Below are 19,319 nucleotides of genomic sequence, written 5' to 3' on the forward strand. Positions count from 1 at the left end.
AAAAGCCTGTGGCTTCCTTGCACTATATGGCGAATACTGTTGTAACAGACTCCTATTTCAATTTGGTTATAATTTGCATAACTAGCTTTAATTCTAGCAAGCAAACAGACAAATCTTAAATGCACAGTTGCATAGCACACTTTTGTTCTTTTAAATTACCAAAAAATGTTTAATATGTCATTATTTTAACATCATAATGGAAATAACTGAAAATATTTCTTAATCAAAAACATATTTTTCAAGATTTAAAATGAAAGTACAAATCTGGGCAATGTTAATGAAGAGCATGGGGACAGACTTCACCAGGACATACAATTAATGGAAAAGAGGTACCAAGGTGAGACGAAGCTACGATGAATAACTATGTGCTGGTTCAGGAAATCACATTGACCACAAAAGACAAAGATGTTCAAATGTGTTTTTAAGGAATTTTTTCTGATCGACCAAAGGAGGGTTTCTACTTTTTAATTTGTAATTTTTTAACTTGTTTACTTGTAACAAAGGATTAATCTGATTAACTTCTGTTAATCAGATTTATTAACAGAAATTAAACTGTTAATAAATCTGATTATTATTACATATTTTTTCTTTCATTTCTGAGCAAATCATTGAATACTATGCAAAAACATATTTGAATAGCATACCCAAATTCATAAAGAAATACAGAGAAACAGTAACTTTTTGAAAATTTATTACACAATATAATCATATCTCACCTTGAAATGTACAGTGAGATTCCAGGGTAAACTGGCATCAGTTCCATATAAGTCAAACAAAAGTCCAATAGGAAAATGCCTATAAAGAGTTTTATGTTTTCATTGAGAAAATAGTTAACACCTTGAAATTAAACAATTTTCTTATACAGCAAACTGTAAAAGTTAATATTTTTTATTACTTAAATTATTATTTTTTATTAATCTTAGGGAGATAATTACTTCCCCCACACACACACCAGATCTAGAAGACTGGCCAGCATCTATAAAATTGTCCATGTGCCTCAAAAGCATTAAGTTCAAATATATGGGAATACATTTATCTCGCTTCATTTTGGCTACTCAGTTTCATACTATTGAACTAATGTAACCAGAACCAACAACAATAACATGCATGAAACAACAAAAAACTCTTTTTTTTTTTTTTTTTGCAAAAACAATTACCTACCAAGAAAAGTCGATATCAGCTGTATGGAAGTAACTGATTTGAACAGTTTATATACATATAAATATCTATATAATATCGGTGTAAATACACCATAGATAACTTTTAAGAAACTATGATGTAGTGTGGGAGGCATCATTTGCTCTGTTTCTCATATTGTGTGCTTCCTTCACGAGTTTCCATGGTATTGCACTACCTCGAATAAGTAATGCTTCACTAATGGAGAAGACTATTGTTACTTATTATCAGTGAGTACCATCACCCCCCCCCCAGATGGCACCGTTTCAAAGTTATTAGCCTATCATCAGTGGGTGGGCAGATACCCTGGTATTGGAGACCTGACAACCCAGTTATGAAGATAATCAGATTTGAGGTAGTGCAATACCATGGCAAATTGTTGTGAAGAAAGAGCACAATATGAGAAACAGAGCAAATGATGCCTCCCACACTACATCGTAGTTTCTTAAGAGTTATCTATGGTGTATTTACACCGATATTATATAGATATTAAACTCTTAACGTATTATGCCTTGTGCATTTAGTTATTTTTAAATACATATCAATGCACAGAAAACACTATTTCCAAGATGAGGGGAAGACCACATGTGAGTTTTAAAGATTTAAGCGTACATCTGATGTATAATTAACTGCTAATTTAGAATATTATTGGATTAACATTGCCAAACAGGGTAAATAATGCGATTTAAAGAAAGTTATTGTGAGTTTTGTTTCATGTGCCTTATTACTGTTATACTGATTGTACCTGAAAGTAGCTTTCAACAAGGTGAAATTAATATTACAGTAGTCATGATTTTGGTTCTAATTCTGTGGACATTCCAAATAGAAACTCCAGTTCATTTGCTGTGACATGGCTTCAGTTGTATATATCGACTCTCCAGTATGGTACTTTCAGTTTTGAATACACATTAATAATTACCTGTTTTGTTTTACACGATAACTTACTGCCTTTTACCGAATGCTTTGTATGAACCATCACTTGCTTTACTCACCATGTTAATGTGCAAAAGTCTATTATGCTTACACACAGATGTGATAATTTTATTCAAAACATTACCTAAATTGCTATTGCTTTTTATAATTTGGCTCAGTGGATGCAGAATTTACAGAACTGTATTACCTAGCAGTGACACAACCTCATTTCATCTCCCCAATCCCTTTAGTTGCTGTTTTAAAGTATAAGGCTATGAGGTATTAATGTATTGTTACTGTGAATTATACATGTTCTATGATCAGTTTGTCTTCATGAAGAACCAGCGTTTGTGGGGGGAGGGCATATAACCCTTGCCTGAAATCAACTATCTAGCTACAATGTGAAAAAGTCTGATAAATTAAATTTCTCGATTTTTCAGCCCCTTGAGGAACTGAACCTAAATCTTTTCAAGACAGTTTGGTTTGGTTTTTTTTTTTTTAGGAGCATTAGCAACTAAGGTCATATTGTTCCGGGGATATGCGATGGTCATTCCCTGACCTTTCCACATCCTCCGTATTTGGTGGTCACGGGCTCGAACCCCGGTCTAATCAAGAAGCATGTGCTACGCACTGCTGCTCCTGCCCACCTGGCTACGGAGGCACCTTTCAAGACGGTATGGGAGGGTATCATTACATTGTCCTCTGTGGCATCTTAGTTGGAATGGTACATCGCCATTTACCATACATTCTAAAGACCTCTTCAATCAGGGTTGTAGTTAGCTGGCATCAGGTGTAGCAACTATTACACAGTTATTCTAGATTTTTTGGCTCACAAAACATGCAAACCAGCAATGAAGAGATTCTCACACACACACACACAAAATAAAAAAGATGCCCCAATGCGAATAATAATTTTCCAGTAGTTACAATGCTATCCACGAGAATAGGTTCCATTAGTTCAACAGAGAAGAAATTGTTTTTAGAGTAACGCTAAAGTTAACGTTTGAATCACTCTTGTAGCTTTAATAAAAGTTTTCACAGTGTCTTTCCCCCCCTAAAGTAACTGAATTCTGAGGAGTAAAAATGAAGAGGAAATTCACAAAATGACAGAAATAAATCAGTTGTTTCATATGTTTAAAGTTAATATCATCAAATATATAAATAATTTATGCATAAATATAATTCATGGTAATTAAGCAGCATGTTATTTGAGAAACCCATTGCTTTTCTAAAACAATTATAACCTAACACAAATTAAGCACTGACCATTTAAGAGACTGTTTATTATATTCAAGCCACATTTCTGCTCCTTGATATTTTTCTTCAATGTGGTGCATGAAGTGCTTGTGAACCTTGTCAGTAACTATTGGAAAATAACTCAATCGAGGTACCATCAACTATAGGGAAAAAGTTTAGAAAATACTTCTCACTTTAAACATGAATGAGATTCTTTACTTTATAATCAGCTAAAAATAAAACAATGTAAGATTCTTATTATATAACTAAGTTGATATCAACTAATACAGTTTAAAGACATTTAATAGCATGATTAATATTAAATAAAAAGTCTGTTGAAAATGTTTGAAGAATACTGCAAAAAAATTAAATTTATTCAATGATAAATGTTTACATTGTTAACATCCTTCAATATAATCTCATTCTGCACCATATACATTACCATTGGATTTGCATGTTTTCCATTCATTTCATCTGTTAATTTTGGGAACAGAGAAAAGTTGCATTGTGCCATATCAGAAAGATAAAATGGATGCAACAGAACAGTAATGTTTTTCGTGGTCAAATGTTGCCAGACTGCATATCCAAAATTCATCACTTTAGGTACACATGAAAAATGAGAAAAACAAATGTTCACTCTAAACAGCTTTCCACTAGAATGACACATAATAAGTTAAAATTTAGTGTAGTCAAAAGATGTCTTTATATGCTCCGCCCACAATCGTTTAGTGATTGCTATGCATTCAAGAATGTAAGATCATTCGTAAAACTTTTATCAACCCTTGTATATCAATGTACCATGCCTGTAAACCCTCTAAGCTATTTTGGATGTTTGTAGGATGAAAAGGCTAGATAAACTGGTGGGTGGGTGGGTGTGTGTGTAAGAGAGAGGCTACTTACATAATATGGATCTGGTAACTGCATTGTATATACTTCATCTACTGCTAATCGAAAGCATATAGGAATGCGGCCATCCCAAATTTCCCTTAGTATTTCTCTATCTTCAGCCATAATGATTAATTAACATATAATCTGAAATTAAACAAGTTTATTGGTAGTAATAAGAGTTATAACAAGAAAGAAAGCTAATATTCTTAGTGAAAATTTCAGCCAATATTATAATGAATGGTTAACACTATTTCACTGCTTTGCTTTAAAACATTTAATATTACCTACCGTATTTCCCCATGTATAAGACACACCTTAATTTTGGGGCCCGAAATTTGAAAAAAAAAAAATGTATTACATAAAGTTATTGAACTCAAGTTTTATTCATCATAAAATTCATACAACTCATCACTGTTAAAACTCCCATCCATTAGCTTGTCCTCATCTGTGTCTGATGACGAATCACTGTCTTCATATATTTCCTCATCCTCAGTTCCATCTATGGCATTTGAAATGCCACACTTCTTAAATGATTTGACAACAATCTCAATCTTGATATTATCCCAGGATCTTTTTACCCAGGTACAAACTTCTCCTATAGTTGGTTTCTTCACTCTTCCTGCTGGTGTCAAATTGTCCCCAGACTTCAGCCATTGGTTCCATTAATCTCTCATGGCAGCTTTGAAGGGTTTGTGAATGCTGACATCAAGTGGTTGGTGGTTGTTGTTGTTTGGTTTTTAGGAGCATTAGCAACTAAGGCCATATTGATCTGGGGATACGCGGTGGTCATTTCTGACCTTTCCGCATCCTCTGTATTTGGTGGTCACAGGCTCGAACCCCGGTCTGATCAAGAAGTGTGTGCTACGTACTACTGCTCCTACCCACCTGGCTACGGAGGCTCCTTCAAGTGGTTGGAGCAGGGATGTCAAGCCTCCAAGTATGACGGCAAGTTTTGTTTTTTGAGCTGCAGCAATCTTCTTTGTATTTTTTGTCATGTGTGCCCTGAACTGATCAAGCACCAATAGGGCAGGTTTGCGTAAGAGCCCACCTGGTCTCCTGCTCCAAACTTTCTCAAACCAGATCTTCATCCAACCCTTGTCATGAACGTGAACAATCACTCCTCGAGGAATGTCTTCTTTTGGAATTGTTTTACGTTTGAAAATCAGCATAGGAGGCAGCTTGGTTCCGTCGGCACAACAAGCTAGAACAACTGTATAATGGCTCTTTTCGTGTCCACTTGTCTTCACAGTTAGTTTTCACCCCATTCTTATCAACAGTTCTGTTACTTGACATCAAATTGAAGGGGGACTTTGTCCATATTTGCAATCTGTCCCAACTCAAACTGATGTGTCTTCCGACATTGAATGACAAAACGATGAAATTCAAGGACCTTCTGCTCATAGCTTTCAGGCATCTTTTGGGCAAGTCTGGTGCATGTACGCATGCTTAGTCCATTCCGTTTCATGAATCTGAAGCACCAATTGTGTCCTCCTTTGAAATCAGTAACTTCTTTTTCATCAGCAATTCTTCTTGCCTCATGCTGAACCATCTTTGTGGACACAGGAATTCCAATTGCTCTTTGCTCCTCAATCTATATCTTCAATTCTCTCTCTAAATCAGGCCATTTTGCTGACTTGCCTCTCATGGCCTTCTTCTGCCGTGGCATTTTCAGTAGGGTTTCTTCTTCCTGTAGCCAGTCTCGGATTGTTTTCTCAGTTGGAGGAGGACCAGACTTACGTTCAGCAGCAGCACGATTTCCATTCACTTTTGCAAACTGGATCACTTTTAACTTGAATTCAGCACTGTACAAAAATTTTTTCTGAGCCGTTTCTAGGCAGAACGTGGCAAAACGTAACCTAATATACCAGTAACAAGTGCGAAACAATGAGCGCAAAAAAGCAGGAAATGCAAGTAAAAAAAATCTACAACCACTATATAAGACGCACCCAGTTTTTAGACCCCAAATTTTTCGAAAAAAAGTGCATCTTATACATGGGGAAATACGGTACATATCAAAATTAAATATTCTAATAATCATTTATATAAAAATCAAAATTTTTATACTTTATCTTCTAATGAACAGATATTATTAGTAGTAATGACATACGATTGTAAGAAAGCAAGCTTATAAAGCATCAGCCAAGAAAAAAAAAAAAAAAACGTCCCGCATCACCTGTCCATCCCCTCCAATAATTTGTCTAGTTCTTCCTTGAATTTATTCAAACTACCCACTTTCACAACAAGAGATGGATGTTTGTTCCAACAATCAACCCACCCACTGGTTGAAGGAAAACCTCTGCATATCTATCCAGCCTGCAACCATCCTTCCTCAATTTGAATTCTTTTTAGTCAATTTCACAAAGGATGTCAAACAGAGGACCAGAAAATACAGAAATTGAACTATCAACTGACTACTCCATTTGAAAGGTATGATCCCTTAAAGTATATCCAGATGCAACATTCATAAGCAGACCTTGCTCCAATTCTCTGCACTATGATTAAGTAGTACACAGAAATTTTCTAATAACTAGGACATTGCTGAGTGGGATCATGACAAAGATTTTTTTTTTTTTTTTTTTAAATGGAGCTCAGGTTTTAGGGCAGCCCACTGAATGAAATGTATTTCATTTCTGTGTGATGTTTCATATTCAACATGCAAACTTTTTGTGATTCTTATATTCCAATTTTTTTCCCACTATTTATTCCTTCTGCTTATATACTTCGTAACAATTGGTTGGAAGTAGTTAGTAATCAGATACAGAATTTGATTTTTATACTCACTATAGTAGTCTTATCAAGAAGTTTTAGTTCTGTAAACTGCAGCATCTGGAGACTAGGCACCCGTGAGGTGATCTGACTGAGGTGTTTAAGGTTTTGAATGGATTGAACAAGCTCAATGCTGATGGCATTCTTCCTGTTGCTCAGACTACACACAAGGGGCAGGGGCTAAAAAAAAGTTGGAAAAAACTAAAATTTTGAACACAAGAGCTAATAGCTGCATTCTTTGGAGACAAAATACTAACTTTTTTGAGTAACTCATACAAGTTATTCAAATAACTCCTCATATATATGTAGAAATTGCACGTAGCAGAAACTGAATGCAAATATGATTGGGAGTGCAGTGAGCTTGTGGGAGAGAGTAAAGGATTAACCTGATCACCTTTTTTTTTTAAATAACCAAGGACTCTGAAAAGATTTTGGAAGTATCATCATCAACATGTGAGGATAGCATTCCATGATTGAGCAGAATTTGAATTTGTAGAAATAATAGCTTGTGAAAGTCAGTTTAACATTGAAGGTGCTAAAGTAATCCTGTTCTAAGAAATTATGTTTGAGCCTATCAAACAGATCTTTGAAATTCATGAGTATGTAAGGATTGTATGGGAGTAGAGGATTTCAGAAAGGAAAGAGGATATTCATATCCAATTAGCAAACAAAAACCATACTCTGACACATCCAAGGTAAAGGATGGTCCTAAGTTAATCAGATTGATTAGTTTGTAGACTGTTTCAATTTAAATAAGTTTAGTTGGTTCTTTAGGATTCTCTTTGTGCATCTTTTTTCACTGGTTGAGTTCACTAGCAGTTTCTGGAAGGTGATATCCTGTAGATAGCTGGTCACCATCTAAATGTAATCTGTCATTAAAAAGTGTAAGTCTATATAACTTTTTTACTTACCAACTGGATAACCCCAGGGGCTCACATCTGGTGAGTATGGGCTTAGCACACCCAGAATCCTGAGCTGGATATCATCATTCTTCTCTCTTTCCCTCCTACCTACCTACCTCTCTCTCTCTGTATCTCTCTCTCTCAGGGTACTCAAATTTTTTTTTGGTGGTGCAGCATAAGCATCAGGCTTCCTCGCACCATATGGCTAATAATAATAATAAAGTGATCATTTAGAGACTCCAGTGGTCTGAATTCAACTTGGGACAAGTTGCATCTGGGATTGCAAGTATTGGTTGGTTTCCTGTTAGTTTTGTTGACGATGATTTGGAGAATATCCAGGGTGATGTTTTCCTTGGTTCTGGCACCAGGAATCCTGATGCTCAGAATGAATACCAGAATGTTGACTGTGTAGCCCTCCTAAGGGAATTGAGAAGGGGAGGGATGAACTGTAGACTCTTCTGCTGAAGTCTATATCTTGTTGACATGGCTGGTGGCAGTCATGTCAGTAGGGATGACAGAGGTGGGCCTCCTGCTCATACGTGGAGTTCCAGTTGGATTGAAACTGATGTGGCTGTGTTGAACAGAGAACACCTCAGTGTTGTCTGCTGTTAGGCAGCTATTTCCCTAGAGTTGATTGATCTGGTGAAGGGATGATTTTTATTACCCCACCTGCCACAGACCAGTCAGCCACAGGTAGTGAAAGTAAGTAAATCCTTTCATTAAGAAACCAGATGAGTTGCTCCACATGGAAACTTCTGCTATTTTGTTCGAATGGACTGGTGTTGGGTGATTCTAGCGATGAATTTGGATTTTTGTAGCTGTTGTTGTTGTTTGTTTGGTTTTTAGGAGCATTAGCAACTAAGGCTATATTGCTCCGGGATATGCGGTGGTCATTCCCTGACCTTTCCGCATCCTCTGTATTTGGTGGTGATGGGCTTGAACCCCGGTCTAATCAAGAAGCGTGTGCTATGCACTACTGCTCCTTCCCACCTGGCTACGGAGGCGCCACGATTTTTGTAGCGTACCTAATTCGGTATCCTTTGGATACTGAATGTAACTCCATCAGCCACCATATCAACTGAGTTACCAGCTTTCTTCTGCTGGTCACCACATGACAAAAGAGAATTCATTTTCTCTCTAGTCAACAAAGGGCCAATTAGCACATCACTTTCTGCATAAGCTAAGAAATCAATTTAAGAGCCTATGAATTTCATATTTTAATTTTTTGTTATCTTGCTTGAGGAGAGCTCATAATGTGTGAAATCTCACTAAAAGCATTCCCTGCATTTCTTCCATAGAATTATCTCTATATAGCAAATTCTCTCATTTACAAATGTGGTGTGGTGTTCTCTTCTTCAGTAAACAATTCTGTATATACAAGGTGTGATCAAAAAGTTCAGTGAGTGAACTAACATTTGGAAAAATGATGATGTTTACCAGCTATATAGACAGATCCCCTTTGAAGTAGTCACTTGGCACTGGATACACCAATTCCAAATACTTTTGCAACTTCTAGAAGTATTTGCAATAGGCTTCATTTGGAATTGTTAATAGCTCCTGGCTGCATTTCAGAAAAGCCCATAATTTTCTTGGCTATTGAAAATTTGACCTTTCAAGAAAGGTTTTAAGCTTGTGGAGGTGGGAGGGATCCACTGGTAGTTAAATCCAATAAGTATGGAGCATGGTGAAAACCATATTGGTGGAGTGCCTCAAGAAATTATTGAATGGACAGCATCAAGTCAACAGGTGCAGTCTCTGAAACAGCATCACACAATCACCACAGAAGTGTTTTGTAGTATTCCTGGTTCACTGTTTGATCAGGAGGCAAATTCATAATGAACAATGTCCTGCAATAATCACATTCTTTGCATTTAATCAATACCACGTTGCCTTTTTAGGCCTTAGAAAAGATAGGGTCTTTCGCTGAGAGGATTGGGCATTTATTTTTTATTTATATATTTTTAAAATTTAAGAATCTACAGAGATGAGTAAATACATTAATGGTTCAAATAACACTAGTTTCAACACAGTGGAGTGTTTATTATTCCTTATCTTCATAAACTTCATTACGATGCTCTTTTCTCAGCATATTGGATAGCAAAAGTTGGTTGATTTGATGATTTCTGTGTAGTAGCATCTAGAGCCACAGTGCAGCAAGTTTACTGTTGACACAGTAAAAAAGGTTAAACTTTATACAATATGCCATTGTGAATAACACACTAACAATACATGGAAAATCTATAAAAGAGAATAATAGGCAGGTATTAAAAACATGAAAGGTACACTCATTATCAGAGCAACAAAAAATAAAATAAAACTGATAAATGGTTAAATATGTGTCATATTAAACCATTTATGGTTAAATATAAGACATTTAACCATATTTAACCACTACACCCTTGCAAATGCAAAGGTATAGTAGAGAAAAACAGTAAAAGTTCACTGATAAACTGCAGGCTGCTAATTAGCCAATGTTTGTCTGTTAAATTAATGCTGCAATACTCACACATAACTTTCAGCTTTATATTTCAGTTTTCAAACATGAGCATGTAAGATGGCTCTAACCTATACAAAGTGTGGCTAAGACTATCTTCTCTAGCTGAACTTCACAGGTTTAATCTGATAATTATATCAGGCTATTGAGCCAATCTGTGCTATGCTGTCTGCCAAAGTAAGACATTTATCATAAATTACCTGTCAAAAGTCAGTAAAAGATATCATGCTACATTCATCAGAGATATTGCAATTTCATGGGCTGGTCAGTTAACCCTGGATTCCATGGTTGCTTGAGATCCAACAAAAGTGGATATCTATGCAAGTCATATAGAGAATGCAGATTTTCAAAAGCGACATCAAACTAGATATTGATCAAAATGCATATCTGCTAGAGAATGTAATGCACTCACTGAGTATATGGGGAATATCTGCAGTATTAAGTTACACGTATATGTTACAGTGCAAGTATAAGAGTTTGGATTCTGAAGTATATATGCTGTATTCCACAGGGTGCTTACAGAGATAGTACAATCTGGAAAGACTACAAATGAACTGGTTGTCTCAGATTCTGAACCATCAGTATAACTTGGCAAATATTCAGCAAACTGAGACTGACATTTAAATACCTCAAAAAGCTGCAGGTTAGTAGACAGCAGCACTGGTGGCTCGCTCCAAAGCCAAAAGGAGAAATTACAAGATAGAAAATGAACATTCCAAAGTAAGAATGCTGTCAAGATGACAGTGCACCATATTTCACTCAAACTAATTAAAAATTTATAGGTCAAAATCATTAAAATGTTCACAAACCAGATGTAAGGTAGTGCCACAAACAGTTACCCAGGGTGAACCTATACAGATGTTATAGAGGTGATCTGGTAAGGGCAAATTTCAATCAATATTGTAAAGACAACTGCTGAAGAGATAGAGAGATGGTTCATTTGCCTCAATATGAAGCTGTGACTCAGGAACGTCTGAAAAATATACATTTTTTATTTTAATTTAAGAGAATCTCCAGAGATAGTAGTAGTAGTAATGGCAAATGATGCAAAAAAGCAAGCAGCCAAAAAAAAAAAAAAACACTATGCCATGCTGTACCCTCAAGAATTTGTTGGATTATTCCTTAAATTTATTCAACCCATCCACTTCCACAACAACAGATGGAAGCCTGTTCCAATAATCAACCACCCGAAGGTTGAAGGCAAACTTCTGCACATCTATCTCGCAACAATCCTTTCTCAACTTGAATTTATGCCACCTCATGTGTAGTCTCGGCAAATAGAAGAACACCATTAATATTCAGCTAACTCAATCCATTTAAGGCTTTAAATACCTCAATCAGATCTCCCTGTAGATGCCTGGTCTTGAGATGCTGCAATTTGCAGAACTGAAGCCTTTCTAGATAAGAGCACCCTTTTGGTCCCTTTCAACAATCTGGTTGCCCTTCTCTGTACCCGTTCCAGCAAATCTATATTCTTCCTAAAGTGAGGCCTCCAGACCAAATATATATAGTATTCAAGATGCAGACTAACAATGGACTTATACAAAGGGATAATCACCTCTTCATCCCTACTAACAAAGTTTCTGTATATCATTGACAAAACCCCATGAGCTGTCCTGACAGCATGTCTGCAATGCTCAGAGAATTTCATGTCTGACTGCACAATTATCCTCAGGTCTTTTTCACTCTTCATTACCCTAAGTGTAGTACCACATAGTTAACAAGTTACTCTGGGGTTACTGCTACCCACGTGCAGTACCTTGCATTTGTCAATGTTAAACTTCAACTGCCATTTCTCAGCCCACTGACCCAATTTCCCTAGATCTTGCAGTATCCTGATGTCTGTTGTTCACCACCTGCTAACCTTTGTATCATCTGCAAACTTATTATGAGACATTAAGACTGATACACTTTCATCAATATCATTGATAAATATAGAAAACAACAATGGACCCAGCACCGAACCCTGGGGAACTCCACTAATAACACTGGTCAATGAAGAGCAGTGCCCATTGATAACCACTACCTGTCTTCTTCCATTTAACCATCCCTTTAGCCATAGCAGTAACTTGCCCTTAATGTCATGGTGCTGCAGTTTGTACAGCAGTGTTTTATGTGCAACCATATCAAAAGAGAATAATAATAATAATAATAATAATAATAATGAAATCCAAGTATATGATGTCTAAATTATTTTTTGCATCCTCACTACATCATAGTAACCGATCAGATTGGTTAGACAAGACTGGCCCTTGACAAATCCATGCTGTGATCGCAGTATAATTGCATGTGGTCCATATGGTCCTGCATTACTTCTTTAACCAGTGATTCCATTATTTTCTGTGGAACAGACGTTAAGTTAACAAGTGTGTAATCACTCATCGCCTTTTGATGCCTTTATGAATTGGGGATATATCTGCACATCTCCAGTCCATAGGGACCTCCCCTGAATTCAAGGATGTTCTCATAATTACAACTGTTTGTTTACCTTTTCTGTTGAATCTCTTATTATCTCCTGTCTTAGGTTCGTGTACGTCTTTTTTTCCTCATGGATTTTCTGGAGCTTGCCAGTGTTGGGCACTGCTATGTTAATCAGATAGATAGCCTTTTCCTTCTTGTCCTCCGGTCTGTTGTGCGGGATTGTCTTATCCGTTATTATGTCGTGATCCCAGTAGTTTGTGGGTTGGGGTCTCTAGTACTGCCTGGGGTTTGTACTTGTAGTATGGTACACTTTCTTTGATCAACTGTATTTTCTTGATAGCTTCTGGTGTATTATCCTGGCTATTTGGTCATGTCTACAAGTATACTCAGTCTGAGTTATCACCTTGCGTCCTGCAGTGATATGTTGGATCATTTCTGAGGACAGGTGGCATCGTAGACGTGTCATCTGACATTCTGGGCTCCTTGGAGATGTATTTTCTATAGTTTATGGTGTTGATTACCTGGTCTTGGATGGCAAGCATGAATCCTTCAGCCTTGGGGAAGAGCATCCCGGGAGATCATGAGACATGCTTTGGAAGCAGTTTTATCATGTGATCTTGATGGAGTGTAGTGTCGTTATAGTGTCAACCATGGAGTCTTCTTTATTTATTATCTTATTTTCTTTATTATTTTCATTAATTTATTATTTATTTTCTTATTATTTTCTTCATATTACTTTCTTTTGTTATTCTTCTTTTTATTTTTTCCTGTTTATTTTATTTTTATTATTTTTTTTTTGGCTGGTGTGGCAAAAGCTTGTCTTCCTTTTACTATATAGCTAACGCTTTTAATAATAACAATTTTGGCAAAAGATTCGATTATATTAATGGGCCAATAATTAATACAAAAGGTATGACTCCTTTATATGAACAATAAAAGTTTATTTAAATTTACTCAGGTTCCTTTCCAAAAGAAAAATCAGTATATACAAATGTCTACTCAATAACAATAAAAAATATATATAATAACGCAGTTTCTCAAACAATAATGAAGTACTGTGTTTCGCGACCCATCTGGCTGAAGTACACACACATGGTATGTTCGATCAAATGTATGATTAGTTTCACGTGCACTTGTATTCTTGCGATTTCTTTGGTAATAATACGGATTACGGTTATATATTATGTATGTCCTACAGTGTTTAAAAAATTAATGTCATTATTGGTGGGCAGAAAGCACTGGATAACGAAATAACATTACCTACCAATTCCAATTATAAGATATTCTTATACTATTCTCACAAACACTACCCACTAACAAAGTCGATACAACATAGCACAGACATCGCGCATGAGCGTGACATAAAACGATTCCTGGTGGATGACAACCCTGAATGGAATATACTGGGCTGCTCTGTGAATTTACTTTATGGAGAAAAACTGTCAACTTGATGGCATATCTAGTATAACCGTGCTCAATTGCACCAAAAGAAAAGGAATCGCGAAGCAGGTATAAAGTAATAACAATACTGTAATTAACATTTAATTGTAAACTTGAGCAAAATTTATGTGGCGCAACCAGTGTTGCAAGGTTGTTATATGCAGTACAATACTGTATTTCCTTTTCCCAAAATCTGAGTTTAAATCAGTCATAACCATATTATTCTCATTTCAATCTCTTGCTAACAGTAATTATGGAGCCTTAATTTTTAATAATTTTCTCTAAATATGGCATTGTACAAAATAATTTCATGGATGCCCCCCCCCCATACAAATAACAAGTTAACACGAATTGCAAACGGGGGGGGGTATTCATATGTTGTTGTGGCGGACCCAGGGTTCCCCCCATTAGCCGCTATTGTACTCCTTGTGTTCAGGCTCACGCCAAAACCGGCCATTCGTATGTAGTGTGTTGGGTGTAGTAGTAGTAGTAGTAGTGGCATGTGATGCAAGAAAGCAAATGTATGAGCTTATGCATCATCAGCCAACAAAAAAAAAAAAAAAAAAAAAATCACACCATTCTCTCCAAATGCTTGTCCAGTTCCTCCTTAAATTTATTCAACCTATCAACTTCCACAACGACAGATGGAAGTTTGTTCCAGCAATTAACCACCCGCTGGATAAAGGAAAATTTCCGCACATCTATTCTACCTCTGTCTTTTCTTAATTTGAATTTATGCCCCCTTAGGTTCGTAATCTGAACAAGTGGAAGGATCCCATCAGAATTCAGCGTGCTCAGCCCATTCAAGGCCTTATACACCTCAATCAGATCATCGCTCAGGTGCCTAGTCTCCAGCCACTGCAATTTGCAGAACTTAAGCCTCTCTTGGTAAGAGAATCCCTTCATTCCCCTCACCAATCTTGTTGCCCTTCTCTGTACACGCTCAAGTAAATCTACATCCTTCCTAAAATGAGGCCTCCAGACCTGTACGCAGTACTCAAGGCGTGGCCTGACCATTGCCTTATACAGAGGGACAATCACCTCCTTTTCCCTGTTAGCAAAATTCCTATATATCATTGACAAAACCCCACGACCTGCCTGACAGCCTGTCTGCATTGCTCAGAAAACTTCATATCTGCCTGCACAATTACTCCCAGGTCTTTTTCATTTCTACCACCTTAAGTGTAGTACCACACAGTTGGTACGTTTCTCTGGGGTTACTTCTACCCATATGCAGTACTTTGCATTTGTCAAGGTTAAACTTCAGTTGCCACTTCTTAGCCCATCTGCCCAAATTATCTAGATCCTGTTGCAGTAGCACACTGCCATTACTGTCATTAACAACACTGCCAACCTTTGTATCATCTGCAAACTTCGACATTAAGCCTGATATACCTTCATTAATATCATTGATAAATATACAAAACAACAGTGGACCTAACACCGAACCCTGTGGGACACCACTAATAACACTAGTCCAAGAAGAGCAGCACCCGTTGATTACCACCCTCTGTCTTCTCCCACTTAACCATCCTTTTATCCATTGTAGCAACTTAACCTTAATACCATTCTGCTCCAATTTGTACAATAGTCTTCCATGTGCAACAGTGTCAAAAGCTTTCCTAAAATCCGAATATATGATATCAAAATTATTTTGTAAATGTTATGATGTGTTCTGTTGTTATGTAGTCGGCCGGTACCTGACTCTTAGCAGGTGGGAAGCAGCAACACCTGGTCACAGTGTCCAACCCTCATCCCCGCCACGTGGAGGCTGCCAGGATCTACTACCTCCATGCTAGTCTATACCGGAACGAAGTTCCAGGATAGACAAAGTTATGAGAAAAGGAAAATGGGAATAGCTGGAAAAGTTAGGGGTGGCGGGGAAGGAAAGAAGTGCAGCGAAGGGTCAGAGAAGGGACCCGCCGTAAAAAAAGAAAGTTAAGAGAAACTGAGAAAAGATAAAAAATGAAATAAATAAAAAGAGGTGGAGGCAAATTTCAGCCTTTGTAGAAGCCACATGTCGTGGTTTAATCCTGTCTTAAATTAGGATTAGCAGTTCCTATCCTGTGAGCAGGATTAGGAGATGTCGAGGCGGTTCTTCAATAGATCCTTCAGCTTGAAGGGTAACTATTTCAACGTTGAAGATTTCTTTAGCACTCCCATTGTTTGATAGGCGATCCTCTTGGAGCAAAGGCATATCAGAACTCTATGAGGGACCAGTTCGGTAATTGCAGCAATCCTTAATTTCACTGTTAGATAGGTATCCAATGGCATGGCACAGCTGAAGCACTAGAGTCAAACTACATACTACATGCACTATTTACGATTTCTAAGAGTAGGTTCGTCACTCCAATCAATAAGGATTTAATTTCCACCATGACGTATCACCTCAAGTTCGTGAGACAAAATGCAGGAAGTAGCAGTTGAAGCTTTTATGACATATTGAAATCCAATATATTAATCAATTCTTTCTAGATACAGTTCTTGTGAAAGTCTGCAAAGAGAATGTCAGTCTTTGTTCAAGTCTGCAAAGAAAATGTCAGTCTTTGTTCAAGCCTTTAGAGATAATTTCAGTCCTTGTTCAAGTCTTTCTCTTGATCCAGATTCAGGCTATCTCAGGGTAGCAGCTCTCGTCGTTTAAATGCTCGTGTTGCAAATAAGTCAAAAGCTTCAAATGCATCTTGTAATTGGATCAGAAAAGGTTTATTTTCCCTGTCATAGGAACCAGTAATGAGTTATAGTTCATTTCATAAGTCGGCATAATAGTGACACTCCAAAAGAATATGATCTGCGTCCTCTTCACTTCCACAGAGATAGAGAGGGGAAGGAGACAGTCCAAGTTTATATAGCTTGCTATTGAGGCTAGAGTAACCCGACAAAAGGTATGTTCCATATAGTCCAGGAGCAAACCACAATAGTTCCCTTTTCCTGAATTCCCTTACATTAGGTACATATTCTCTTGTCACCCTTCCCTCTCCAATACAGACCAGTCAGCCTGCCACTTATTAACATAAATAGTGTGCAATCTTTCCTTTTCAGTTGTTATTGGAACATTCAGGTCAAGTCCCACGTTATCAAGAGAAGCAGGATGTGCCTTTTTCAAGTGGTATCTCAAATATCTATACTGGATCTCATACTGTATTGGCATCCTTTCTGTCAGGACCTGCAATGCTGCAATAGAAATTGTCCTACAAGCTCTCGATACATAAGGGCAGCATGCTGTGCTTGCAATAGCTGTTTGATAATGGCACACTTGATGGCCCTATAACCACAGGCGCCAGCACCATATGTGATAATGGACAGGAATATGCAGATTTAATACAATCTCAGTGAGTAACCTTTAAGGCCCCACTCTTGTCGTGTTACTTGTCTCAATCTAGATAATAATGACTTGCATTTTTTTTAAATGTATTTTGCATGGGGTATAAAGCTAAGAGCATCATCCAAAATAATTCCCAAGTATTTTGTGGGTGAACTGTATTTAATAGCTTGTCCTTTAACATAAATTTTTATATTTTATTTGAGGAGGACGTCTTCTGTCTAAACTGCCTTTAAGCAACATTTGGGACGTTTCACTTGTAGATACCTGGAGTTTATGCTTGTCAGACCACACAGACAGCTCCTGCAGTACCCGGTTGGCAACATCTTAAAGAGACTTCCTGAAGTTTCCTTGGACCATGATGGTTAGGTGGTCTGCATATGAGATTATGGTTGTTGCATCAAAATATTTATTTAACCAGGGGTCAAACACTAAATTCCAGCACAGGGGCCCAAGAATAGACCCAAGAATTAAACTCATTTACATTTGTACAAGAATTATCTTGTTATTTGGTTTTTTTTAGGAGCATTAGCAACTAAGGCCATATTGCTCCGGGATATGCAGTGGTCATTCCTTGACCTTTCCGCATCCTTGTCTTTGGTGGTGACGGGCTCGAATCCCGGTCTAATCAAGAAGCTTGTGCTACGCACTGCTGCTCCTTGCCACCTGGCTACGGAGGCGCCAGAATTATCTTGTACAAATGTAAATAAGTTTATTCGCTAAGTTTATTGGAGTTTTCCAAATTGACTTGTATCTGCTGCTGCAGAGGCTTGGATGTTCTTCCTTCTTTTTTTCCTTTTTTTTTTTTTTGTTGCGGGTTTCCAGGTTTGGACAACCTGGGGACGGAATTGCTGGCACCCATCGGTATTGCACTATCTTCGGTGGGTGCTGGATTTGTGCACAAGGCACTAAAGGGGACAGTAGTCCCAGGCTTGGCTGCTTGTGCCTGGGGGCGGGCAGCGGCTTTCTAGGTGTTGGCTGCTTCCTGGTGGCAAGGTGGACGTACACAAGCGATAAAAAGCTTTGCAGAGTTTCTGCACCAACACAGACGTGCAAGGTGGAGATGGGCTTAGGCCTAGGAGCCACCCTTGATAAAGGTAAAACACACACACACACATGTGTTCATACATAATATAGTATTTTATATATGTATAATGAGACTGCTAATGAATATAAAACTGTGTATATATCTTCTTTGTAAGTTTTTGTATATAATTTGTAAATAACTGTGTGTACAAATAAATGGAAAAAAAATAAATGGAAGAAAGGAACAGGAGATGATTATCCCTTTGTATAAGGCATGGTCAGGCTACGCCTTGAGTACTGCGTACAGGTCTGGATGCCTCATTTTAGGAAGGATGTACAGAGAAGAGCAACAAGATTGGTGAGAGGAAATAAAGGGTCCTCTTACCAAGAAAGACTTAAGTTTTGAAAATTGAAGCATATGGAGACTAGGCAACTGTGAGGTGATCTGATTGAGGTGTATAAGGCCTTGACTGGTTTGAGCACTCTGAATTCTGATGGGATTCTTCCGCTTTCTCAGATTACGAACATGAGGGGACATAAATTCAAATCGAGGAAAGATAGTTGTAGAATAGATGTGCGGCAAAATTGCCTTTAGGCAACGGGTGGTTAATTGGTGGAACCAACTTCCATCTGTTGTTGTGGAAGTTGATGGCTAAAATTAATTCAAGGAAGAACTGGACAAACGTTTAGAGGGAAAAATTGTTTTTGTTTTTTTTTTTACAAAATAATACATAAGCTC

General features: G+C 37.4%; 1 protein-coding gene across 1 annotated transcript in view; it reads right to left on the reverse strand.

Annotated features, from left to right (window-relative positions):
- The window catches only part of Atg5 (autophagy protein 5), a 44,566-nt gene extending 40,225 nt beyond the window's left edge, over window positions 1–4,341 (reverse strand). Inside the window, exons 1-3 of the mRNA XM_090379092.1 lie at window positions 4,225–4,341; window positions 3,355–3,485; window positions 717–795 (exon numbers count right to left, since the gene is read on the reverse strand). Coding sequence (XP_090235218.1) covers window positions 717–795; window positions 3,355–3,485; window positions 4,225–4,335 — 321 coding nt within the window. The 5' untranslated portion in view covers window positions 4,336–4,341. The remainder of the gene's footprint in view (window positions 1–716; window positions 796–3,354; window positions 3,486–4,224) is intronic.
- Window positions 4,342–19,319: the final 14,978 nt, after the last annotated feature.

The sequence above is a fragment of the Mastigoproctus giganteus genome, chromosome 8 (genome assembly GCF_048544385.1).
Source record: "Mastigoproctus giganteus isolate SK-2022 chromosome 8, ASM4854438v1, whole genome shotgun sequence".
Taxonomy (NCBI): domain Eukaryota; kingdom Metazoa; phylum Arthropoda; class Arachnida; order Uropygi; family Thelyphonidae; genus Mastigoproctus; species Mastigoproctus giganteus.